General features: G+C 35.8%; 1 protein-coding gene across 3 annotated transcripts in view; it reads right to left on the bottom strand.

Moving 5' to 3' along the window:
- Positions 1–27,617, bottom strand: part of Vps13a (vacuolar protein sorting 13 homolog A) — a 195,576-nt gene that overhangs the window by 161,813 nt on the left and 6,146 nt on the right. For all 3 annotated transcript variants that reach the window (XM_055614054.1, XM_055614056.1, XM_055614057.1), the window contains exons 2-17: positions 21,493–21,536; positions 20,358–20,400; positions 17,517–17,612; positions 16,955–17,056; positions 16,145–16,254; positions 12,751–12,810; positions 10,807–10,866; positions 9,833–9,913; positions 9,454–9,511; positions 5,438–5,565; positions 5,150–5,256; positions 4,238–4,409; positions 3,652–3,714; positions 3,066–3,195; positions 1,806–1,900; positions 1,358–1,500 (exon numbers count right to left, since the gene is read on the bottom strand). In XM_055614054.1, coding sequence (XP_055470029.1) covers positions 1,358–1,500; positions 1,806–1,900; positions 3,066–3,195; positions 3,652–3,714; positions 4,238–4,409; positions 5,150–5,256; positions 5,438–5,565; positions 9,454–9,511; positions 9,833–9,913; positions 10,807–10,866; positions 12,751–12,810; positions 16,145–16,254; positions 16,955–17,056; positions 17,517–17,612; positions 20,358–20,400; positions 21,493–21,536 — 1,492 coding nt within the window. The remainder of the gene's footprint in view (positions 1–1,357; positions 1,501–1,805; positions 1,901–3,065; positions 3,196–3,651; positions 3,715–4,237; positions 4,410–5,149; positions 5,257–5,437; positions 5,566–9,453; positions 9,512–9,832; positions 9,914–10,806; positions 10,867–12,750; positions 12,811–16,144; positions 16,255–16,954; positions 17,057–17,516; positions 17,613–20,357; positions 20,401–21,492; positions 21,537–27,617) is intronic.

Below are 27,617 nucleotides of genomic sequence, written 5' to 3'. Positions count from 1 at the left end.
AAGTCCTGGGTGAATATGTGCTGTTGACATGACCCAGCCAGGCCAAGGACCTTACTCTCAGCTGCATGGAAAAGAGCACACTGTCCACCTCCCTGGGGGGTGGGGTAAATTTAAGCTCAGAGAGGTAGCAAAGCCTCCCTCTGCTCCTTGCTCTGATGTTCAAAGAGTATTCTCTACTACTCAGCTATTAAAAACAAGAACATCATGAAATTTGCAGGCAAGTGGATGGAACTAGAAAAGATCATCCTGAGGTAATCTAGACCCAGAAAGACACACATGGTATGTACTCACTTATAAGCAGATATTAGCCATACAGTATTGGATAACTATGCTACAACCCACAGACTCAAAGAAAATAAGTAACAGAGAGGGCTCAAGGGAAGATGCTTGAATTCCACTAGGATGGGAAAATAAAAACATCATAGACATTGGGAGTAGAGGGAACTGTGTGAGAGATGGAGTGGAGAGGGGAGGATAAGGTGTGAGGAGTGAGAATGGGGGTGAGAGGGTTGGGAGGAAGTGGGTAAAAGGGTGGTACTGGGAGGAGAGGAAGGAGTTGGGGGTTGCTTTTGGGATATAAAATGAACAAATTAATAAATAAATGAAGATTAAAAACAATTATATTCGCCCCCTTGATTTGCAGCCTGAAGACTTCTCCCCTACAGAGACTACTACTACTAAGATTAGCTAACCCTGCCTCCTTATTCTGCTCTATTGTGACTCTGCTTAACTGTATGCAAAAGTCCACCTCTGTGTTCAAACTGTGTGTAATGAATGTATTGAGCTATGGGGTACTGCAGTTTCTTCACCAGAGTCCACTTCTCCCGATCCCAGCTTGTTGTCCTCTTTTCTTCATTCCTTCACCACCCCAGGCAGGTCTGTCCAGGGACCTGCAGTTGTGCTGAATGTGACAACATTTATTATTTCTTTCTGTAAGGTGCAAATACTTTTTAGTTTTTCTTTACTGTTTTTCTATGCTAATATGTTACTTTCTACTGAACAGTACATCAACAATTAAAAATATACACAGTACAGAAGGAAAGTCTAAGTCCTTAAACACAAAAAAAGAGTACATTAAGTCACAGCACTTAAAGACTCCAAAGTCTGCAAGCTATTGTCAGATTTTGGGGGTATTTTTTAATATTTGCATATAGATGATGTGGTTTCTTGGAGACTGGACCCAGGTCTAAGCTTGGAATTTGTACTTTATATATTCCTCACACACATAGTCTAAGAGTAATTTTGTGTGTCTATGTTTTCACTGTTATCACACCAATTTTCCTGTCAATAGTCAAAGAACTTGGCATTCTATCTTTCAGATTTGGATTTTCTGTAAAGAAAATCCATTTATACTTACTTCATGGCTTGTGCTCCCGGTCTTTGCACAATCCAAGTACTAAGTCCTTCTACTATGATGTCCACCAACTCTGGCTTTTGGTGATTTTCTCTTAGAACAATAGACATCCTTTTCAAGTGAACAAAAAACTTCAAGGCTTCAAACTAGAGAATATCCAGAATAAAAGAGAAGAGGTGTGGATGGGGAGAAGAAAGATATATAAATAAAACAATCTTATTTGTGTAACTCCTTTATTCCCAAAACCAGAGATAATTTTAAGACAATCCTTCATCTACCAAAGAATCACTAAAATAACTTTCATTTATATTTTGGGACTTAAGATAAAATCTTTATTTATAATCACCAAAAAAGATGTTATCCACATATAATTTCTGGAAGAATTACAGCAGGCACATGTAATATTAAAAGATATAAACAAAAAAAGATATAAATCAAGAAAATATCTTACTGTTTTTGGCAAGGTTGGATCAACCGCTGTTTCACTATAACCAATTGCTTCATAAAGTAAAACTTTTTCTTCAGGTGTCAACATTTCTTCAAGAACTATAAATGATAAATAAGTGCTTTATGGTCTTACTACTAACAATATAAAATAAACATAATTTACCTGGCTTTCTAAGTAAAAACAAAACTTAGATTTTTGTTTTATTTATAGTGTGTGTGTGTGAGAGAGAGAGAGAGAGAATATGCTCAGAGTGTTTGTGAAGGTCAGAGAACAATTTTGAGAAGGTGACTCTCTACTATTATGTGGGATCTAAGGTCCAAATTCAGGTCACCAAATTTGTAAACAACACTATAAACCACTCAGACATCTTCCTGCCCAACAAATTTTTATTTTTATTGTAATATATTTTACAAGTAATAGCTATAGATTCGTATTGGCAATTTAGAAATGATTCTTCAATAAAATGGTTGCTAAGCAAAGCTTTGGCAATATACTTTTTTCACTGTCTGTGTTAAGCAAAAACTTACTAGGCACAGTATTAACCAATACAAAGTATATTTAAATACTATCTTAACTGTCTCTCCACTTACAGATGTATAACATAGATCTAGAGCACCAAACTTCATCATACTGATAAGTGAGAAATCCAAGATGTATCACATATCTAAGTCCCTAACTCTGCATAGCTATGATCTTTATTATTGGAGTAAAAATCATGTTGTCTGTAATCCCACCTATCTAGGATCGGAGTCAGAAAATTACACTGAGCTTCAACAACAGGGACTTCCCAGGAAAAAACAAACAAAAACCTGCTTACTTAAAATAGTTACAGACTTGAGGCAGTAACACAGAGGTACAGTGCATGCCTAAATATAAGCAAGGCTCTAGATTTACTCCACAGCACATACACACCTACACTTCCCAAAAAGAGAAGGCGGAAGAAAAAAAAATCTTCCTAAGAAGCAACTTTAAAAAAAATAATAAATTTCCTGTGGTTTAAAGCGTTCTGAGACTTCTATTTACCTATCACTATACCCCATGTGCTGCATTGAGTACACCCAGTGCAAAGCTCTTCTGCAGCATCTGGAGGATAGCTTCAACTATTTTATTGAACAAATAACTCAAAATAACAGTAATTTTATAATTTTGATAACAATTTATCATTATGAATACTTATTTATATTATCTATCTTAATAAGAAAAAATTCTGAAAAACTTTACTTCCACACTTAACTATACTAATACAAAATGAAATGAACATACTTCCAGGTTTAACATCTAGTTGTTGATTAGCATTTGATTCTGACCAAGTCCACAGCCAGCTAAACCATCCTGAATTATCCTCTGGATGTTTTACTCCTTCTTTGTAAATCTTGTATCCAGCTTTCTTTACCTAAAATAAACAAGTTTTCCAATAGATAAATTATCTTTCTTTTAGCAAGCAAAAGAAATGGAAGCAAGATTATTTCCAATGAACCTATTTTGAGGTGAATAAATGCAAATAAACACACATACTAACAACATAACACAGTAACTATAACATTCACCAAACAAAACTTTGGAGTAACACATGGTTGTCCCTGTGGTCTAACAAGGTAAGAGAAATTGCAGGCTGGAGAATTAGCTTTGCATCTACTTATGAACTCCAAAACTTTCAGAAGCCTAATTGCTTACAAAAAACTTTGACTTATTTGAACAAATGTTACAAAAACATATCAAGTGTTATTGACAAACAAAATGCACATTTCAACTCTTCAGAAAACAGTATTTTGCACAATACTGATACTACATTACCTGTCATATAATACTTTGATTTATTCTTATCAATTTAATGATAATCTGAAATTACCTCAACTTCTGCCTGTTGTCTAGCTATGGTTATATTAAAAACATCCAAGGTTCTCTCCAACTCCTGAAAATGTAAGAAAAAAAATTGTTAACTGTACAGTAATTTTACATATCCAACTTTAGAATATAAGCTACTACACTAAGGAAAGACAATGGAAAACAGAATATAGAACACCTTCAATATGTTATCTTACATTCTGGGTTGCAAGGTTTACTTACACACACACACATACACACTCACACACACACAAACACACATACGCTGGTGTAGTAAATAAAAGCAGAAACATATCCAAATAAGAGAGACAGAGCATGGTCAGTAAAAAGACTAAATAATTAAAAAGTAGCAGTCACTAACAATTGGGCAGAAGGGACACAGGGGTGACTCAGCAGATAGACATGCTTGCCACCATGCCTACTGTCTAACTCACGTGGTAGAAGGGAAAATAACTCCATGTTACTCTCTGACCTCTATTCATGCACCACCAGCATGCACACATAAATACATGTAAATGTTTTAAAGACAAACAACACTAAGGAGAAATTATGCACCGCAAAATATCCAATGATTGTTTTAAAATGCTAACCTCCAGAGACATGAGAATTTCAGGAGATGGCTTCTTACTTGTTAGCTTTCTCTTATAAAATTCTCTATATTGTTTCATTTTCTGTCTATGAGCTCTAATATGATTCCATGACCACATCCGTAATCTGGGACAAACATTTACTTCAAGAATACTTTTTATAGCATAAGCCCACCTAGTTAAAAAAAAATAAATAAAAAAGAACGAACCCACACTTACTACCAAATCAACAATACCAAAACAACTGAATTTGTTTTTTCTACTATGAGTAACTACAATAAGGAAACTATGAAAACAGTATGCTATCTAAACACTTTATTTACAGTAACACTCTACTAATTATTACTATATCTTGCAACATAAAATAAACAAAACATTCAATATTGTTAAAAAATAGTTCTGCACAGCTTAAGGCATAAATGGAAACTAGTCAATAATATAGAAATAGTTATATAAGAGTACCTACAAATTCTGGACACTGAACTAGAACTTAAAAAAAGAATAGCAAGATTTTTAAATTTAAAAATAAGGTTACACAGATAAGACTACGGAACTGTCTGAGATACCAAATTTCAAGCTGAGTTGATACAGGTCTAATGAGTAAATTAGGGAAATTTAGGGGGAAAAACAAAACAAGGTGAGCTTTAATTATTTAAAAACTGCTGACCCTACTCCAGTACATAAAAACTACATTATTCTAGGATTTCTAGTTGTAAATTCCATTTGAAGAATTTCTTGAGTCAATTCAGTAACACATAAAGGAAGCTACATACATTGCTAGGTCCAAATCAGTTTGCACCAAATCTTACAACTGCTTTAAAAACATAGTAAATTTAGCTTAGTGATACATTCTTAAATATTAAAAATAATATTAATTAACATGTTTAAAATTTTCCAAACAACCAAAGCATTTACCATTCTTTGGCATGGTAGTGAAGAGGCACACTGGGCTTGAATTTTCTGTATGGCAGGTTTTGTTGCATCATGTCAACTGACTCGAGAAGCTCCATGAGACTGAAATACTAGGGAAAGAAAGTAAAAGCTCTGAAATATTTCAGGGTTCCTCTTCAACTACTCAAGGTAAAAGTCAAATTACTGAGTTTTTCACGAAATGTTATATAACCAAATTTCAGGAAACACGTAAATCTTAACTTAGTTTTCATTAAACAGTAACTCAACCTAAATGTCACCAAAGAAAATCACCTGTGGTTTATTAAACTCAATTGCTATGGTATGTAATTCAACATCCAGGTTTATTTTGGGGTCAGAAAAGTCAAAATCTGGTCTTCGATTCATCTGAAGTTTGGCATTAGCAGATATAGGTCGAAAAACTGAAAAATAATACAAATTGAAAAAAATTAGAGCTCTACTTCAAATGTGTCCAAGCACTAAACAGAGCACCTAAGAAATACCTTTGCCCCTCTTTCACAGCCTCTCCACAGTCCCAAATACCCAAGCTGCTGACTCTGGTTAGACAAACTCTTCATAAATTAGTAGAGAAGAATCAGCTTTAATTCTAGATTTAATTTATTTTTGGAGAATATTAGAAATGTTAAGATTTATTTATCATTAATTCAATGTTATGGTCATTTCTCTGTAAACTCATATTCTTCAATTTGCACAAAGAGGTGGGAGAATAAAAATTTACTCAAGATTGTCTGCTTGGATCAAATGTAACAAGTATACAGGGGAGAACAGTGATAGGATCAACTACTGAATTATAATCTGAGTTGTATATAAAGATAATACAATATGCTTGTTTTAACCACCACTAGCACATCTTTTATACATTAAACTTAAATACTATCTGCTTGAATACAAAGCAATACTTGAACCTTTGACTTAAATCCTCAGATCTACTTTTAACCTGCTAAAATTAAGGCTTATTTTCTTTCTCATTTTTAACAGATATAATCATAAAAGTTACATGTGACCCATGTATACAATTATACATTGCTATACTTATATTAATTAGTATAATTAATGTAAACATTAGTTAAAATAGTTCAATCATATCTGTCTGCTTAATTATCTGTCAATTCTTTATGATAAAAATTTCAATAGATTTTTTTCCTATCTTTAAAAAAGATTATTTGGGGACTTTGGGAATGTTCAATGAGGCTAGATGAGTTTACCAGAGCCTAGTGCAAAGCCTCACCTCAGAGAGTTGGATGCAAAAGGCCCCGGAGGAGCCCAGAAATGTGCTCTTTTTATTATTATTTTACAACTTATTCACTTTGTATCCCAGTTACTGTCCCCTTCCTCATCTCCTGATCCCACTCTCCCTCCCTCTTCCTCCCTCCTCTTCCCTAGTCCACTGATAGGGGAAGTCCTTCTCCCCTCCTGTCTGACCCTAGCCTATCAGGTCCCATCAGTACTGCCTGGATCCTCTTCCTCTATGGGCTGGCTAGGTTGCCCCACCAGGGGAGAACTGATCAAGGAGCAGGCAACTTGATCATGTCAGAAACTGTCTCTTCTCCCCTTACTAGGGAATCCACATGGAGACTGAGCTTTGTATGGGCTACATCTCAGCAGGGGATCTAGGTCCTCTCTATTTTAGTTAGCCAAACTAAAAGACAGAGAGACACTATCCAAATCAAAAAAAAATCAGAAATGAAAAGGGGTACATAACAACAGACACTGAAGAAATACAAAGAATCATTAGGTCCTACTTCAAAAGCCTATACACAACAAAATTTGAAAATCTAAATGAAATGGACAATTTTCTTGATAGACTCCATTTACCAAAGTTGAATCAAGATCAGGTAATAAATTAAATAGTCCTATGTCCCCTAAGGAAATAGAAGTTCTCATCAAAAGAAACACACACTTCAACAAGCTTCTAAGCGATGTGAACGCTGCTTGGTGGAATCACAGTTTACAACACTACTGGACCCCGTCCACTTTCTCTTCTATACCACTATTTCACAGCCTCTTCTCTCTTCAGATGCCTTCAGCACCTAAGGTGCTTTCAAAATACATGCACACATGCTCTCAAGAGAAGCACCATTAACTCCTATTACCATCCCTATTCATCTAGCAAATACCAATATTTTTCTCTTACAACCAAACTGTCTTACAAGATGAACTGATTATGTCCTGCCCCTAAAAAAGCTCTTCATTTATGTGACAGAATCCAGAAATCCTCCCAAATCTTTTACATCATTACATTTGCATGTTCTACTGGATAATTCTTAGCTAAGCATATAAAAAGCCATTATCTATCCCATTAACTAGAAGAAAAGGAGAGTAGGTAGAAGGCAAGGAAGACAAGTATGCAGTTATCAACTTATAAACATCAAATTCACTTTTAAACGCTTGTTTAAAAAAAGAAAAAAAAAACATGATTTTAGGCCATTAGTATTTTAGCATTTTCCCCTTTACCAACTGGCATAATGCTATACATAGAGATCAACAGGAGAGAGTCATACTGTGAGATCCCAGTATGCTCATTTAACAGGCTTCCACAGAGGCAATATTCACTAACACCTAGCTCTGATATAAGATGGTTTCTCCGGTATCTGGTTCCCACTGCACAAAGGACTTCTCTGGCATCAGCATTTTGCAATGCACAGCAGCTAGCAGTAGCCAGCAACCAACAACTTCCCCCAGGACCTTGCTTTAAGGATAGGCCAGGAGATACAACACCAAGCGTCCCATTAGTTACAGAGGTGGATTGCCAACATATTTTGCTAACACAATAGTACAGAGACATTCTGACCCTAAAAAAAATAATGTTCGTGTCATTTTGTCATTTTCAACAATTTCTGCATTTCAGTCACAGGTTGAAGGTCTTCTTTAGAAACTCATCCTTAGCTCAAATATAGGATCCATTCTTTTCATCTACCACTCCTACATCCTTTAGCATTCTTTATGCTTTTCACCACTGATCCTGTTATTCAAATATCCTTTAACAGTTACTAATTATTTGCTTTCTTCAATGGACTCTTACACACAAAATATAAATCAAATCTACATATATCTGAGAATTATAAACATATGAGAGGTAGTTATCTGACCTCATATTTCCTCTGAGAAGGAATTAAAAATAAAACCAACTTCAAAATAATGAAAATAAAAGTTTGGCACAAGGCACTAGGCATGCAGCCCAGTAACAAAGTGATTGCCTGGGGTCAATCCCAGGGGAAAAAGAAAAGAAAAGAAAAACAAGAGACAATGATAACAATAACAAAAACTGCCAGAGTTGACAGAAATGCCATTTGAAGAAATTATGAAAAAGTTATCACAAACATAGCAATAAATAAAGGAAACTTTTACTGATGTCAAGAAAACTCCAAAAAACAATATGCTATGCCTTATCTAGAAGCCAAATTTTAAAACTAAGTTACTAAGTAGCCTCAAAGCTAAAAATATTTTTTAAATCACTCCTTTCCTACCTTGTCATCATAAAAGTAACATCAGCCTAACTACACAGTTAGTTCCAAGACAGCCATAGCTACATAGTGGGTGCTGGAGGTTAATCTATGTTCACTTAAAATAACTCAACAGTAAAAAATAAAAATTTTAAGCGCGATATGGTGATTCCCACCTTTAAACCCAGAATTTGGGTAAGGCAGGAAAACTGCCATAGGTTTGATACAAGCCTGGGTTACTGAATAATACTTTTGTCTTAAAAGGTGAAATTATTAGACAGTTGATAAACAGAAAAATCATAATACCACTATAGATATACCAGTTAGCTATATTAAATTGTACTTGATTCTGAAATGTCTTAATAAACATTAATATAATTGATACTAATCCTTAATATTTAACACAATTCATTAAAATTCTCTTATTAGACACTTTCTCCTACAGTTTTGAAATGTAACCAAAAATTCTAATAAAATATGTTGAAAAGGTAAGTCTATTTTGATTTAAGTTGAAAAGTGTGTGTGTGTGTGTGTGTGTGTGTGTGTGTGTGTGTGTATTAACTAGGAGGAAATTTAATATAATATAATCCAGTAGAAACTGGGAACAGTGGCACACACTTATAATCCCAGCAATCAGGGAGGCAGAAGCAGGCAGATCTCTGTGAGTTCAAGGCCAGCCTGGTCTACAAAGCCAAGTCCAGGACAGCCAAGATTACACATAGAACCCATGTCTAGAGTAGACAAAATAAAACAAAACAAAAAAACAAAAGATAATCCAGTATATCAGCCATGTTAACATAATAGCTTATCTAAATTTGCTAATTTTTATTTTATCTAAGAACTTACCAAAATCATAACCTCCTGGAACAATATTTTCATTGACAATACCATTTTTCAAGGCTTCCTATTAAAAAAAAAAAACAAAAACAAATTGTTTTATAGCTGTGCAAGTATCTTTATCCTACAAACATATTATCAATAAGAATATTTAAAAGCAATTTAAAAATGATAAAATGTTAAAATGATAAAAAAGGATAAAATGTTCAAAGGGCTGAGCAATGTTATCATTACCTATTATGAAGGAATCTTCTAGTTAATTCTGTTTTTAAAAGTCCTATAGGGCTCTGTTTAGAAGCAACACTGACTCTAGGGCTGCATTTTGGACTACGAGTCAAACATTATATAAAATGTAATACAACAAATGTACACATAAATATTTACTTACCAACGATTCATCATAATTACTCAGATAGTACATTTTAGACTTCACATTCCAGTAAGCAAAAAGATTATCTAACCGGATTAGCTAGAAATAAAGCAAGTTTATTACATGTTTGTTAGTTGTTTTTTGTTTTGTTTTTTACAACTGATTTACTTTGTATCCTGACTGTAGACCTCTCCCCTTATCTCCTCCCAGTCCCACCCTCCCTTTCTATTCTCCCCCCATGCCCCTCCTCTAGTCCACTGATAGGGGAGGTCCTGCTCCCCTACTATCTGACCCTAGTCTATCAGGTCTCATCAGGACTGGCTGCATTGTCTTCCTCTGTGGCCTGGACAGGCTGCTCCCCCTTCAGGGGGAGGTGATAAAAGAGCCAGCCACTGAGTTCATGTCAGAGATAGTCCTGTTCTCGTTACTAGAGTACCCCCACTTGGATACTGAGCTGCCCATTACATTTGTGCATGGGGTCTAGGTCTCCTTGGTTGGAAAACTGGTCTCTGCAGGAACCGCTGGGCCCAGGTTTTTTGGCTTTGTTGGTCTCCTTGTGGAGCTCCTGTCCCTTCCAGGTCTTTCTATCTCCCCCTTCTTTTATAAGATTCCCTACACTCTGCCCAAGGTTTGGCTATGAGTCTCGGCATCTGCTTCAATATCCTGCTGGGTCTTTCAGAGGCCTTCTGTGGTAGGGTCCTGTCTTGTTCCCTGTCTTTTCCCACTTCTGATGTCTATCCTGTTTGCCCTTCTGAATGAGGTTCCAGCCTCTTCCCTAGGATCTTGTTGTTTATGTTTATCTTAGTTACTTTTTTTTTTTAAAGGATTTTTAACTTTTGCTCTGCTCAGAAGTCTCAAGGACGTGAGTCTAATCCTAGGTAAAGCAAATAGACATAATTCCCATAATTGTTGTTTACACAAACACACATATCATCATCAGCATCTCTCTAAAATTCCCTTTCATCCAGTCCAGGGAATAGAATTTATTTTACCTTCCGAACTAGTTTCTCAGCTTCATCATGTAAACATGGAACCCAGTATTGATCAGTTGTCTGAAGGGGACGGGGGAAAAGAAAAAGACCATTATATATAACAAGCAGGTCATTGTCTATCATACCCTAAGATCAATTTCCCATGAAAATCCTTGGAAAACATATCATTTAGTCAAAAATAATATTATTGGACCATTAACCCTAACCCTTTGCTTTAAAAAAAAAAAAAAAAAAGCGCACTGAACAAAAACAAGCAAAAATAATCAATTTCAAACAGGTAATTTTATAACCCCAATACACAACAGACAGAACATAGCAAAAACAAAAAAAAAAAATCAAACTCGGAGGTGTGCCAGATACAATGACTAACCTAAAACAGTACACTTGTTGAAAGAACTCCTGACAAAACAACCTCATCACCACCAGAGTCCAGACACCATGAACTGATACTACTTATGGTAAACTTGTGATTCCAGGAAGGAAGACATAGTTGGTTTTGTTTGCTTGTTTATTGTGTTTTGATTTTGTTGTTTTTTGTTTTGTTTTAAGGCCCAAGATATGGCCAGATAATAAAATACAGGAAGTAAAAAAAAAAAAAAAAAGTTAATTAAGGTCAGACTTTAAAGGTTTATACACAGTATAAATACAGATTTTAAACCAAGAGTAATCAAAGTCACTGAGGATAAGACCAGGTGTATACTGAAGACTACTTATCAAGGAATGTTGCAGAAGGCCCCAGGTTCAAACCAAAATTTTAAATTTTAAAAAATAAAAAATGGGAAATAAAGTATTCAAATAATTATTTGCATATGAATTTTTCTTTCAAGGCAAGGTCTGGTAATATAGCCCAGACGGCCTTGAGCTCATGCTACTACCTCATGTTCCAGATGCTGGGATAACAGGTCTGTGCCATCACATCCTGCCAGATCCTTGATCTGAGAAAAATGGTTCCCACTGTTGTGTGAAGAACTGACTAACAGAATGGCTCCCAGACTTTAGCATGAATTATGATCAACAAGAGTGACTTTTAAAGCATAGATTTTATACTAGAGATGGGGCTCAGCTGCAGATTGCTTACCCACCATGCTGAGCCCCAGCACTGCAAAAACCTGTAAAACTAAATATACAAAACACATATCAGGATGCCAAACCAAGAGTCTGTAACTGTATGAGTCTCTTATGGCTGACATGTTTCCAGGAACCTCCAAAGTTTATGGGGTTGCAGAGATAATTCAGTGGTTAGAAACACATATGACTTTTGCAAAAGGACTAGGGTTCAGTTCTCAGCACCCACACACAGTGACTCACAATTACTCCAATTCCTACACTGCCTTCTGTCTTCCTTTGGTGGGGTCCCATCATGCACATATGATGCACATAAATACACTCAGGAAGACACAAATATACATAAAGTATTTTCAATCAATAAAGCCACTGTTGTTATTGGAGCAATAGTTTTCACTTTACCAAATATAAATAGTAGCTCTCTATATTTTTCTGTCAGCAGAACAGCAGATACCATCCCTTTTACCAAGGAATGTCTGGCTTACACAACTCTCCTCCCTTTCTTTTTCACTTGCAGAATCATGTTTTAAAAAGTAAACTATGCAAAATAAACTAATAGAAGATATAATACTGAATGGAATATAATACTGAATTGTGTTATTTGTAGCTACAAAATTAAAGATGAAAAACACAGTAAACTACAAAAAGGTAACCTACAGAAGAATCATATAAAATATCTGTATCAACTTAAAAAGTGAAATCAACGTTTTGGTGATAAGCACCTACTTACTCCTCCCTTTTAATCAAGTCTATTAGCTTCCTAGACCGTTCTACACACCTAAACAAACACATATCAAGTATATTTTTGATGCCGACTTAACCATGTATCCATTTATACTACACAATTTAAAAAGTTACATTTTCTTTTGAAAAAAGTACCTGCATGCTGAGATTTTGAAGGGAAATACCAAATGACAGTGGTTTGTCTCCATTTGTGATCTTAAAAAAAAAAAAAAAAAGTGAATTAGACAGACCCTGCTTTCAGTCCCAACCTTTGCCAGAAAAAAAATAAAAAATAAAAACAAAAACAAACAAAGCCCTCTATTTTTACATAAATTCTCCATCAATGCATTTAAAACTATCAATCTCTATGCACTTTAAAATGTAAAATACCAAAGTAGGTCTTTAGACTCAAAGACCTACTACGTTGGGCATTTTTTCTATAGACTTGGTCTTTCCACATATGTATTAGTTTTTTTTCTTTATTTTTTTAAACTGATTGGAAAAAAGTGCACTTTAAATTATTTATGAAAGTTTATGATGTATCTATGCTTTTCTTTTGTAGTAATTACAGTTCATTCACTTTGTATCCCAGCTACAGCCCCCTTCCTCATCCCTTCCCAATCCCACTCCTCTTCCCTCTTCTCCTCCATGCCCCTCTCCAAGTCCAAGGTCCTCTTCCCCTTCCCTCTGGCCCTAGCCTATCAGGTCTCATCAGGACTGGCTGCACTGATTTCTGTGGCCTGGAAAGGCTGCACCCCCTCAGGGAGAGGTGATCAAAGAGCTAGCCACTGTGTTCATGTCAGAGACAGTCCTTGTTCCCCTTACTAAGGCACCCACTTGGACACTGAGCTACTATGGGCTACATCTGTGCTGGGGTTCTAGGTGATCTCCATGCATGGTCCTTGGTTGTAGTATCAGTCTCAGAAAAGAGCCCTGGGCCCAGATATTTTGGTTCTGTTGCTCTCCTTGTGGAGTTCCTGTCTCCTCCAGGTCTTTCTATCTCCCCCTTCTTTCATAAGACTCCCTGTACCCTGCCCAAAGTTTGGTTATGAGTCTCAGCATCTGCTTTGATACCCTGCTGGGTAGAGTCTTTCAGAGGCCCTCTGTGGTAGGCTCCTGTCCTGTTGCCTGTTTTTTCCCTCTTCCAATGTCCATACCACTTGCCTTTCTGAGTGAGGACCCAGGGTCCTCCTTCTTGCTTAGCTTCTTTAGGTGTACAGATTTTTGTAGGTTTATCCTATATTATATGTCTAATATCCACTTATAAGTGAGTGTATACCATGTGTGTCTTTCTACTTCTGGGATACCTCACTTAGAATGATCTTTTCAAGATCCTACCATTTGCCTGCAAATTTTATGATTTTTCTTGTTTTTAATTGTCGAGTAGTATTCCATTGTGTAAATGTAATACAATTTCTGTATCCATTCCTCTGTTGAGGGACATCTGGGTTGTTTCTAGATTCTGGCTATTACAAAAAAAGCTGGTATGAACATGGTTGAGCAAATGTCCTTGTTGTGTCCTTGAGCATATTTTGGATATATGCCTACGAGTGGTATAGCTGGATCTTGAGGAAGCACCATTTCTAATTGAGAAAGCACCAGATTGATTTCCAAAGTGGTTGTACAAGTTTACATTCACACCAGCAATGGAGGAGGGTTCCCCTTTCTCCACATCCTCTCCAGCATGTGTTGTCACTTGCGTTTTTGATCTTAGCCATTCTAATGGGTGTAAGATAAAATCTCAGGGTCGTTTTGATTTGCATGGTACTGGCATAGAAAAAGAATGATGGATCAATGGAATTGAATAGAAGACCCAGAAATAAACCCACACACCTACGGATAATTCATTTTTGACAAAGAATACAAAACCATACAATGGATAGAAGACAGCATCTTCAACAAATGGTGCTGGTCCAACTGGATGACTACATGTAGAAAAATGCAAATAAATCCATACTTATAACCCTGAACAAAACTAAAGTCCAAGTAGATGAAAGACCAGATACACTAAATCAGTTAGAAGAAAAAGTGGGGAACAGCCTAGAACTCATTGGCACAGGAGACCACTTCCTGAACAGAACACCAACAGCACAGGCTCTAAGAACAACAATCAATAAATGGGACCTCATAAAACTGAAAAGCTTCTGTAAAGCAAAGGACACTATTGTAAGAGCAAAATGACAGCCTACAGACTGAGAAAGGATCTTCACCAATCCTGTATCTGACAGAGGCTGATATCCAGAATATATAAAGAACTCAAGAAGTTAAAAAGCAACAAATCAAGTAATCCAATTAAAAAATGGGTACAGAGCTAAACAGAGAATCCTCAACAGACGAATATCAAATGGTAGAGAAATAATTGAAATGCTCAATATCCTTAGTCATCAGGTTTTTTGTTTTTGTTTTTAATCTCAGACTCTTTGGGTCATCTTTTAAGCAGCAACTGGAGGCTCCCTCACAGCCACAGATGATGACTACCTCTCATTGGAATGGCAGCATTATTTATGAAACTTATGTTATGCGCACAATTTTATTTTAAAGAGGAGAGGGGACATGTTCACTCAAAGATTTATATATATTTTCATTGTAAGAACCCAACTTTTTGTTAAGTTTTAATTGTTAAAAATATATATATATTTGAAGCCAAGAAGACTCTTTAAAGTTCTTTCTTCCAAGAACCAAGAGACAGCCAGGTTAATGATGTAATTCTCTCTAGGGCACATGTATTGGTGTTGTGCCTTTTCTACCATACAAGATTAAATAAACTTGTCAGAAGTGTGCTTAAAAAAATTTTTTTTAAGGACACAGCACCATTAAAAGTAAATGGGATGGTTATCTTTAATTGTGAACTCGACACAATCTGGAAGCACCTGAGCATCAGGTTCATTTATGGTCATGTCCAGTAAGACAAGGTGTTGTGTATATAGGGGTAGAGGTGGATCATCTTGATGATGTTAACTGATATGCCCTCTGTGGGTGGCATTGCTCCCTGGATTTGGGTCCTGTGCTATGTATGAGTGGCAAAAGCAAGCTGAGTACAGCATGCAATTCATTCTGTTTCTGCTTTGATGAATGTGAATGCGACTCTCTGCATCATGTTCCTGCCCTTACGTTCTGCAATGATGAACTCTGACCTGAATTGTAGCCAGTAAAGTATTTCTCTCTTAACGATGCTTTTATCAGGTTTTTCATCACAGCAACAGAAAAACCACAAACTAGAACAGCAACTAAATACATATTTAAGAAAACAATAAAGTAATAAAGAGCAGAAATAAAGTTAGCTCTACTTACTTCTAAAACAGTGATCTTTCCTGGAGGTAAAAAAAAATCTGTAAAATTCATTAACTCCCAAGACACCACCTTCATAATCCAAAGTTTGAACAGCTTAAGCAAAGTGTAATCAAGAACTCATTAAAAGTGCAACAATAAAACAAAAAGATCTTATGGTCCTAAGATCTTGGTCCTTCCACTTCCCAGTATTTACTAGGCTGGACACTATAGAGCAAAAGCCAGAAACAGTAAAGTACATACATAAAGATAAAATACTTACATCATCTTCATAACGAACATGGATATTGGAAATTTTCACTTGAAGGTTTTTTATGATTTGAGTAACTAATTTTTCTGCAAAAGTGTCCTGTTTCTCTTCCGGAGGATTTTCTACAATTATAAGTATTTCTTTTTAAATTAAATAAAACGCAAGCCCTATAAATATCCATATATTAAACTAACATTGCCTTGTTAAAGAAAATGTGTAACATTTTTAATAGATCACTTGAGATTTTCAAAATCGTTCATTCCGAAGGTCTTTTAAAAGCAACTAGGTAGACAATGTTTAAAAGCTAGCTTCTTGTCTCACTGGGCAGTAACAAGAGGCACTCTAGTGGCAGTAACAAGAAGACAGCTGGAAAAATCGGGTTTCTATGGGATACCTCTTCCACTGATGATCAATGAGCTGTAATGATGAGTCATGTGACCTACAGTGAACTAAGGTGGAATGTTGGGGGGGAAGATCGAGTAAAGCAAACATAAACACATTAAAGGATTAAGTATATTGAAGAGTACATAGTCTATATAAGGGGGATATAAAGGCAAAGGCTAGAAAGGTAAGATCTACTTGGTACCCCTGCTAATGTTAAAAACTGACTTTACCCTTGCAACAAACTATTATTTGCCTTAAGTTTCACAAGGTAAAATTTCTGCACATATAACAAAACGTGGAACTTTCCAGGTAATAAAATGGCTTTCTGCTTGTAACATAATTTCAGCATATCCAGCAGAAAACAATATACTAATATAAAATTTACTGTATAGAACAATAAATAGTAAATACTTTACTACCAGTTTATTGACTTTTTACCTTGATTAACTACTTTCTGTTTTGCTTCTTCTATTCTTTTTAGTTCCCGTTGCTTTGTTTCCATGAGATGTTTTTCTTCTTTGATAGGATCATATTTTATTCCTACAGAAATCATAAAAAAATTTCAACTACCTTAAATTTAAATATACTCATTCCAAAAATTATCCTTGAAAATGATCAACAATTCAAAGCCTGAGATTTAAAACAAAAAAAAAAAAACAAACAAACAAAAAACCATGCAATTCAATTTGAATCAACAAACCCTAAATTGAAATCCTAAATTATCTTTACCAAGATTACTTATAACACAAACAAAATATAGGGGCTGGAGATATAGCTCAATAGTTAAGAGCACTGATTGCTCTTCCAAAGGACCTGGAAACAATTCCCAGCACCCACATGGCAGTTCACAACTGTCTGTAATACCAAGATCTTATACCCTTACATAGACATACACACAGGCAAAAACATCAAAGCACATAAAATAAAAATATTTACATAATATAAAGATTTTTCTATCTAAAATAAGAATAATTTAAATGATAAATTTTGAATGACTTACTAGAAGAAGGCACTATGAGTAAATAAATTTCTTCTAAAACAGCTTCAACTGGTTGAGTATAAAGGTTTTTCCATGGAATTTTAAGCGCAAGACTACCTACATTAAAATAATAAAGACAAGAATATTGTTCATTCAACAGAAATCTACATATATGTGTGTGTATACATGTATACATATGTATGTGTGTATGTGTATATATATATATATATATATATAAAACATTAGAATACATCTTTGAAAGATCAGTAGAAAAAGCAATAATAGTGTCAGAGGAACACTACATTCCTATAAAATTGACTGGACTTTAATATAATTCATTTAGACTAGGTACTTTTCCATTCAACAAATACATCAGGAAATATACTGTGGCATCTAAAAGAAAAAAGAAAGGAAAGGAAGAAGGAAAGGGGAAAGAAAGGGGGAAAGGAAAGGAAAAGGGGAAAGGAAAGGAAAGGGGAAAGGAAAGAAAAAGGAAAAGGTTATGGAAAAGGAAAAGGAAAAGGAAAGGAAAAGGAAAAGGGAAAGGAGAAGGGAAAGAAAAGAAAAAAAAGAAAAAGAAGAAAAAGGGACCTAGACCCTCTGCTCAGAGGAAGCCATAGGCAGCTCAGTCTCCATGTGGGTTCTCTAGTAAAGGGAGCAGAGACTGTCTCTGACATGGACTCTGTAGCTGGTTCTTTGATAACCTCCCCCAGGGGAGGCAGCCTTGCCAGGCCACAGAGGAAGACAATGCAGCCAGTTCTGATGAGACCTGATAGTCTGGGGTCAGATAGTAGGGGAGGCGGTCCTCCATTATCAGTGGACTAGGGGAGGGGCATAGGGGGAGAAGAAGGAAGGCGGATGGGACTGGTAGGAGATGAAGGAGGAGGCTACAGCTGGGTTACAAAGTGAATAAATTGTAAATAATAATAATAATAAAATTTTTAAAAGAGGTAAGCACAATAAAAGTAACAAACAAATATAATATAATATAAATATAATGTAAAATATAATATTAAAGGATGGCGGTTACCATATGAATGTATACAAGTAACACCTTAATTCTGTCTACTGAATTTTCTAGTATCTGAAAATTAATTTATTGTCATTTTTTTTACAAGAGAAAACAAAAGAGGGCAAGATCTAAAAAAAATAAGGTGTATCTCCTGTTATATGTATGTATAAATATACATTTGTTTTTATATATAGTTTTATATAATGGCTGGAATCAAACCTGTGATGATTAATACTGATTTTCAATTTGACAGGAAACAAGCTCTAAGGGTATCTATCTTTAAGGTCATTTCCAGAGAGGTTTAAAGAGGAGGGAGGACCTATTCTAAAGTTGAGCAATACAATCGCAGGGTCTGGAGTCCCACAGTAAATCACAAGGAGAAAGAGAGCTAGGCACCAGAATTTCTTTCTCCTTCTTGGCTTTTATCAAAATGTAACAAGCCACCTTCTTTTCCTGTTGCCATCCCTTCCCAATTATGATGAATTGCACCCTCAAACATAACCAAATAATCCCTTCCTTCCTTCAGCTGCTTGTGTCAGGCACCTTAGCATACCAATGAGAAAAGTAACTAGTGAAATCTCAACCTTGGTATATTTTTATATATTTTAAACTTTCTTGATATATTTCTTAATTTTTTCTGAGTTGAGGTTACACTGACATTCACTAAAAATTCAAGAATCACCAGTGGAAAACTTAAGTGACTTCTGCAATGTCTAAAAGCAACATACAAGAAATTTAATATGACTGTTTTACAATATAATAAGATTATTCCACCCAAATGTGTATTCCTCAGATTACTGTGTTATAATAAAGAAGTAAATGAAGTCAAATCAACTTCGATTATGAAAAGTCCTTACACCGTGATCACAAGTCTTTTAAAAAATTTACCAATCCAAACTATAAGAAATAGGCAATAGGAAAATAACAATTATTTTCCATTTCTTGTTTAATGCTTAACTGTCCTTAGAGTAACAAGTAACAATGTCAAATATCAACTTTCTGTGGTCTATGGTCCAATATCAAACGATGAGTACAGTGTACAAAGTTGTGAAGACTGCCATCACAATATTTTATCTAAGTTTCTCAGATATCCTCACAGCTTCAATAACATCATACAAACCTACTATAGTCACTAAAAATAAATAAATAAATAAGTGAGCTGGAAGTTTCCATTTAAGACACTATGATCTTAATCAACCTCTAAGACATTTAAACATTTAAATAAACACACAACAGCATAAACTAGGAATCCTAAAAGAAAATTTTACTATAACATGTTAAACCTTACATTTAGTTTATATCTGTTGTACCAATACATGAATACATGAACTACTTTAAGTTCATACTTTATTTAATTTAAATTCATTCTTTAATGAATTACAAACATGGGTAAAATAATCCAGATCAAACAAATAAACAAACATAAAGCACTTTATTTTCTAGAATAAAAAACCTGCGAAATCTTCTACAGCACAATCAAGGTTTGATTTTGGTCCCCAGATACACTGTCTGGATGATCCAAACCTTGACCTAACCACATAATGGTAAACAGTTAGTTAGAAACATAGAAACAGACACAGTTCCTAAGGTCTGTTAAAGGCTCCTTGGACTCTTAATTCAACGTTAAGACCTACTAAGATAAGCAATTATTGTTTAAGTAGTACATTAACCTCATAATACTTTAAGTGACACACCAAATTCTACATAAACAAAAACACAAGTTATATTATATTATATATTTTCAATTAATGCTCATAAATGTTAGGAAAATTACACTACAGCAATAATAGTTTAATTATTTAGGTTGCATGCCCAGCAAGAAAAACACCCCAGTGATAAATATTGCTTACCTATATGACCAACTTTAACTTTGAATGGTACATCAAGTTCATGCTATAAAGAAAAGTAAATCTGTAAAAAATTCATCCATATAAAGTTCAAAATAAAGATAATTATTTTTTCTAAAGTTACATAAGGCTATTTTAGTTACCTTGCATATTCTCTTTATCCTCAGTATCCATTCAAATGAAATGGTTTTATTACAGAAATATTTTCTTTGCAAAGTAAACAGTTAAGTATATACTTACTGAACAGAAGATTTAGACTTTACTGCACAAAACTGGCATTTTACAAGACAGTAATTTGAAAACTGGTTCTCCCACTCATTGGGAGAAAGAACAGCTGTTACAATAAGTGGTGCTGAGGAATGTGGGATAGCCAATAGTACAAACAGGAAGATGGGTCTTTGTACTTGGATCAAAACTAAACAGAAAAACTAAAACTTTATAGTTTAGAAGAAAACACAAGAAAAAAATCTTCATGATAAATGCCATGGAAATGACAACAAAAGCATAAGCAATGTGAAAATGGATGAATTGGCCTTCTTCATATTAAAAACATTTATACCTAAAAGGACACTTCAACAGATTAGTCAAATATCAGAAGAGGGGAAATACTGTAAACCAAGTAGCTAATCAGAGATCAGTATGCATAATAAATACAGATCTCAAAGACTTCAATCACACCAACCAAACCTGCTTTGACTGATTTCGTGAGGACAGTGTCACTGTGCACTGAAGAAAATTCCCAAGGACAGTGCGGAGCGAGAATGGAAGCTGTGTTTAACATGGCGAGAGTTTCCCTCGGCAATGGCAACAAGTTGTGAAAAGAGATGCTGGATTTGTTGCAAAAGACTGTGAATCTAATTCACATCACCAAATTTAATATATTAAAATGATGTTAAATAAACTAGAAGACAAGCTAAACACTGCACAGAAATACCATATGGAAATAAATAAAATAAATGAGAAAAAAAAAGTACAGCCAGTTTTATCTTTAAGAATTCTACTTTGCAAAGTTCACATTTTATGAAAATAACTTTCAATTTTTTTTCATAGTTGAGTAATTTAAAGTGGCATGTTAAATTACAAAAGAGTGCATTAAGTAAATACACTAATGTCATAAATTTTCATATGCAAAACCTACCAGTGCATTTTCTTTAATTTCAAGATTCTTGAGGACCACGGCTCCTTTAAAAAGAAACACAACAAAGAAATGATATATTCAGTTGTATTTAATTTTTAAGTTAAATATGCTTCATTATAAATACGACATTTAACTACGACAGAAAAAAATGTACATAACAGAACACAGTTATTTTTACTAGCTCATGTTGACTCTTCTGCACAATCTAAGAAGGTCTAACAAAAGAATATCTTGCTCACCACCAGCCTAGGCAAAACGTACCCCAGACGCCATGAAACTGTCTCAAAGCATAAAAAACAGACAGCAACAGTAAAGAATGCCTGACAGCCTCCTGTCCTCTGAGCACTCTTGCTTTCTCTCTCTCCTCTCTCTCTCTCTCTCTCTCTCTCTAAGACGGTGTCAAGAAACAAAGACAGAGAGACGCATAAGCAAAGTATACATACATACATATATATATATATATATACATACACAAAATACAAACAAAACTATGACATAAAGAATGTAATAGCCAAGTGAGAATACAATGTTAATCTCCCTTTCACTTTAATTAAACACAAATGGTTTCACAGGCAGCAAACATCTGTAACTTTTACACTTTGGAGGCCAGAGGCAGAGGAACCAATAATACATAGCAAGTACAAGACCAGTGTGAGCTACAGAGACTGGGATTGAGTTTAGTGGTAGAACATTTGCTCAACATGCACAACTCCCTGGGTTCAACACCTGCAACAGACATAAACTGCCAGAATGAACTCAAGTATACAGATAAACAGCATCCAACAATAAGCTATGTAAATGACTCATTCTACCTCTTAATGACATACATTAAGCTAAAAGGCAAAATCATAGGAAAAGAAATTCCAAGCAGATAACCAAACCACAAAGTGGGAAATATGATTTAGCAATTCTACTTCTAGGTATATATTCAAAGTATCTGAAAGCAAAGATGAAAAGAAAAACAGTCACATTCATAAGAGCATTATTCCAAATGACAGAAGCAACTCATTTATCCATCAATAGATGGAGAAAATCTCTGGAGAAAATCTCTCTCTTGCTCTCTCTCTCTCTCGCTCTCTCACACACACATGGACAGGAATATTATTAATTTTTAAAAATGATTTGAACTCATGCTATAACATGGATAAACTTGTAAGGACACACTGTTTAACAAAAGAAGCTAGGAAAAAACAGGGTAAATACAATCACTATCAGGGAGACAGTAGAGTATGAGTAATTACTGCTTAACAGATACAGTGTTGCCTTGTTCTATAGGTAGGTTTTGAATGCTGTAACATATTTTGAACTTAGTGACATATAGATGTACATATATAAGATGGTTAAGAACATAAACACTAAGACTAGCCTGGTGGCATACACCTTTGATTCCAGTACTTCAGAGTTAGAGCCAGGGGGATCTCTGAGGCTTCAAGTCAGCCTGCCCTACATAATAGGTTCCAGGGCAGCCAGTAAGTTTCAGGGTAACCAGGACTAAATAGTGAGATCCTGCCTCCAAAACAAAACAAAAACAAAGAATACACATACACACACACACACACACACACACACACACACACACACACACACAAATTTTCAAATGAGGTGGGATTCTGAAAGAAAATTAAAAACTCCCAAATAAAAGGAAACATCCTGAAAGTTCTGATGCCTGAAAATAAGTGACCAAAGAAGGATGATCCATTTTCACCAGACAAGTCACCTGCTTTGGTGACAAGTACCTGTGTAAGCCCTTTGTGCCAAATCATCTACCCTGCTACTTGGTGAGTTGGTGAGTTAGCCCTCTGTGTCAAATCATCTACCCTGTTAAGTTCTTTCAGACCCAAACCTACCCTTTCTCTGGTTTAGCTGATGGTCTCCTGATTTGTTGGTGGTTGGGTATCCTCTTTGCTTCAGAGCATTTAAGTAAAAGATCTATTTATCTCCCCATTCCCAGCATCTGACTGTTTCTATTAGACCTTTATTTTCTGCCTTCCCGCCAACATGTAAGTCTATGTTTTCTTCCTGTTTGCTACCACGGTCTTGCTCTTTTACTTTTGAATTCTATGACCATAGTAAACATAAGTCATCTGTTCTCTCCAACCCAAGAGGATAGCGGTAAAATAACTCAGGTAGCAACATCTTGTCTTAACTCTATTGTGTATCTTCCTAGACCTCCCTCAGGCCTTCCACCCTGCAACAGCCACATCCACCTTGGCAACACTTTGGGGAATGTCCATGACCTTGACTATGGTCCCAGAGTTTTAACCAAAATAACTTATTTTTGTTTGAGCTAAAACATAAAGCTAAAATAAGTAAGAAGAATTATAAAATAAAAAATAATTGTAGTGTAGTGTCTGGAAAATACTAAGCCCTCCAAGAAAACAGATGTTATCAAGACTATCCAACCCCTCACTGATCTAAGCCCCCTCAAGCACTGATATAATTGTTGTTTTTTTGTCTTTAAAAATAATTCAGGCCTGAGCTTTGGCACCAAGAGACATTCTGAAGTTATGAGCCTACTCTTGGTCTGGCCATTATTAAAGGATACTCTTAACTGGGTTAATTATTGTAGTTGTCAATAACTCTCTCCCATGTCAGGGGAACTCCACAGAATGCACACTTGCCTCCCAGAAGTCAGAGACAAGAGGCCCCACTCATAGTGTGGATCAAAGTGTCCATACTCAGCCAGGCACACTCCCGTAAGTGTGCAGATAAACCACAGACGCAGTGAGAGAAAACTTCTTCAGAGAAGTAACTGCTGCATAAATCTGACCCCAAACACAAATCTCTCCAACTAGCAAGGTTATATTTCTGAGAAGAAAGTGTTCCACATTGAATACATTATTTGAGGCAAGCAGAATCTATGTTCTCAGGCCATGGTCACTCAAATTTGGCTCAGAATAAATTCTTACATTTCCCTTTGAAGTAAAAGCTGTGTCCATATGAACATAAGAGTTGGGTGGACTCATTTCTTTAGTCTGCCACTGTCACTGATGCCATATTTAGAGTGAATAAGCATTTCTGACATCTCCTAAGGAATGTCATATAACACATTCCTTAATGTGTAAGTGCCTGACAACAGCAACAGTGCCAAAATACATGAGTCAAAAGTGATAGAAGTACAATTGGAAAAGCCAAATACACTGTTACTGTCAGAGACCTGTATTATACACATATCAATTATACACATATTTAGTGGGGAAAAGTACAGACACAATTGAATTGAACATCATTCAAACCCTGGCTGTAACTGACATTATGGCATATGTCATCCAACCGCAATTTACACATTCTTCTGTAGCACATACACAACACTTACAAGATAAGATTTACTCCAGTCTATAAAACAAGTCTGTGTCTAAACAAGTGTGAAAGGATAGAAGTTATACTGAGATCACAATAAACCTGAACTAAAACTCAGTCTAATGGGAAGAAAGCTGGAGAAAAAAAAAAAAAAAATCACAAAACATTTCTGAGTTCTAGTTCTGAATAATGATAGGTTGAAGAAGTCATAAAGGGGACTGTTGAATATTTTCAATCATAGGAATATACAACTTATCAAAAAATGTAAGTACAGTAATGGCAAATCATAGAGAGAGAACTGTAGCACCAAATACAGACATTAGAAAAGAAGAATCTAAACTGGATAATCTCAGTTTCACTTCAGCCCAGGCATGATGGCATACCCCTTTAATCCCATCACTTGAGACAAAGGTAGGCACATCTCTGTGAGTTTGGGAACTCCTTGCTCTATATAGCAAGTTCCAGCAAATAGAAATAGAGGGAATGCATCTAAATTTACTCTCTGATACAAGTAATACCCTAAGACAAAAAAACAGATGAGGATATTACAAGGAAAACTGAAGACTAATACCTGTGAACAGAATGAAAGATCCTCATCAAAAGATAAGTAAACTGAACATAAAATACCATAAGGAAGTGGAACTTATACCACAAATACAAGTCTAATTCAGCATGTGGAAAATAATCCATAGAATCTATAATACCAACAAGCTAAAGAAGAAATCCCATAATCAAGAAATGCAGAAAGCAATCTGACAAAATCCAACACACATTCTTGAAAGAGAAAAAACATTCATACAAATTAAGAACAAAAGAAGTCAGGTGCACACCCACCCTATAATCCCATTCTCAGGAGGATGGCTTCACAGCCAAGGGCAGCCAAGCTACACAGTGAGTTTGACATTGGCCTAGGCAGCATAGTAAAACCCTGTCTCATAAAATAAGACAAAATAAAACAGAAGTGTGCATGACTTGTTTTTAAAAATCTAAATGGCAACTGCCTATTTGGGAGAAAAAGTCAGGAAAAAAATTTTCCCTAAAACAATCATGTTCCATTTATTGATCAGGTTTGAGTTAAAGTAGAGTCAATGTGGAGATTATAGAGGTAGCTAGCCAGCACTTGTTCCTTCTCCATAATCACAAGACACAATCAAAGCCACTGAAAAATGGTGGCTAATCATAATGGGTGGATGTGGGAGAATGCTGAAGCTTAACAGCAAACAAAAAACAGAAAGGAAAAACTCAAGAGATTTTGGGTAGTGCAAGAGAAAATAAAAGAGGCAGAATGAGGGAGGGGGTTAAGAGGGAGGATCCTAGTGTGGGCCAGTAGCACAGGATCTGGCACCTAACAGAAGTACTGCCTCAACAGAGAAAAATAATTTGGATCTGTACAGCAATGAGGGCCTGGAGAAGTCCTCCACACTTCCCAACATATTCTAACAGCACTTAACAGGAAGCCACCTGCTAAGTGGTTCAAATCAATCTTGTCTGAGCTTATCTCTATGGGAACTAAAGACACCTGCATTTTCTCATCTCCGGGTCCTCACAACACAATACTCAGTGGGCAACTTCTCGGAGAATCAGTTTGGATCTAGGAAAGGGCTTCTGACACAAACCCACAGAGAATTCTGTGGTACAAAAATGGACTGCTACACATAATGGTACAAAGAAGATGTTTCCTCCTTCAAGCCCAGCAATTCACAAGCCTGCCATCAAGTGTGCTTTTTTAGGGGAGCTAAATTTCTGCCTACCAGAAGGCTAGCAGCCTCCGAGCACAGTTACCAGAGACTCTAGAGTTCCACTCAGTGTGACAGAGATGGAGTCGCTGACCCTGCCAGCATCACATCTCCCTTGGAGTATGCACTGAGAAGGGCTCTGGGAGAACCTGAGCCATACATGAGCCTGCACTGACTTGTTGACATAATGCAACCTCAACATAGGCTCACCGAATATGCAACGGAAATAACTCCAGTCAACTGGCCCAGGCAGTTCTACATCCCTCCCTAAGTCATTCTGGTGTGCAGGGAAGCTCATAGGTATTCCATGCAGCTACAGCCCAACTGCCACCAGGTGTTCTGAGAACCATCACAGTGAAAGTTTCTACTGGAGGCACACACCTAACAATGAAGGAAATGCTAAATGAGGTGTTTTATGACTATCTGTTTTTGCCAGCATAACTGAACATTTTGACAGAACTTTACTTGAGAAAAGATTTTATGTAACCCAGACTGGTCCCCACTCATTCTGCAGCAAGAATGACTGAACTCCTAATCCTCCTGCCTCCACCTCCCAAGTACTGAGATTACAAATGTACATCACCATGCCGAGCTTATGTTGTACTGGGATCAAACTCACACGCAAGGACTAGAATTTGCAAAAAAAAATAAATGTAAAAAAAGTAAATAAATAAACAGATGAACATAGTACATTCAATCTCTGGGTACTATCAAAAGCACAAACATGCATATTTGGAATACATAATGAAAAACTGAAACAGAAAACCAACTCAGCAAAATACAACCAGAAAAGCTACCAAATCTTAGGAAAGGTATAACCCAAGTATAGAAGCATTTAGAACTCCAAAAGTCATAAGCCAAAAAGAACATTTCCACACCATCCTATAGTTAAACTGAGCAGTTTAACTATATCAAAGAATAAAGAACAAATATGAAACGCTGCAAGAGGGAACAGCCAAATCTCATTTAGAGAAAAATCTAGGCTAGGGAAAGGCTCACTGATAAAGTTCTTCCTATGTAAGCACAAGGTATGAGTGTGAGCCCCAATATACGAATGTACTTGTTATCCCAACTCTGGGGAAACACACA

The sequence above is a fragment of the Psammomys obesus genome, unplaced genomic scaffold (genome assembly GCF_907164565.1).
Source record: "Psammomys obesus unplaced genomic scaffold, mPsaObe1.curated_primary_1811, whole genome shotgun sequence".
In the NCBI taxonomy this organism is placed as follows: Eukaryota; Metazoa; Chordata; class Mammalia; order Rodentia; family Muridae; genus Psammomys; species Psammomys obesus.
The sequence above is the reverse complement of the archived record's forward strand: the minus strand, read 5'-3'. Positions and strand labels throughout refer to the sequence as shown.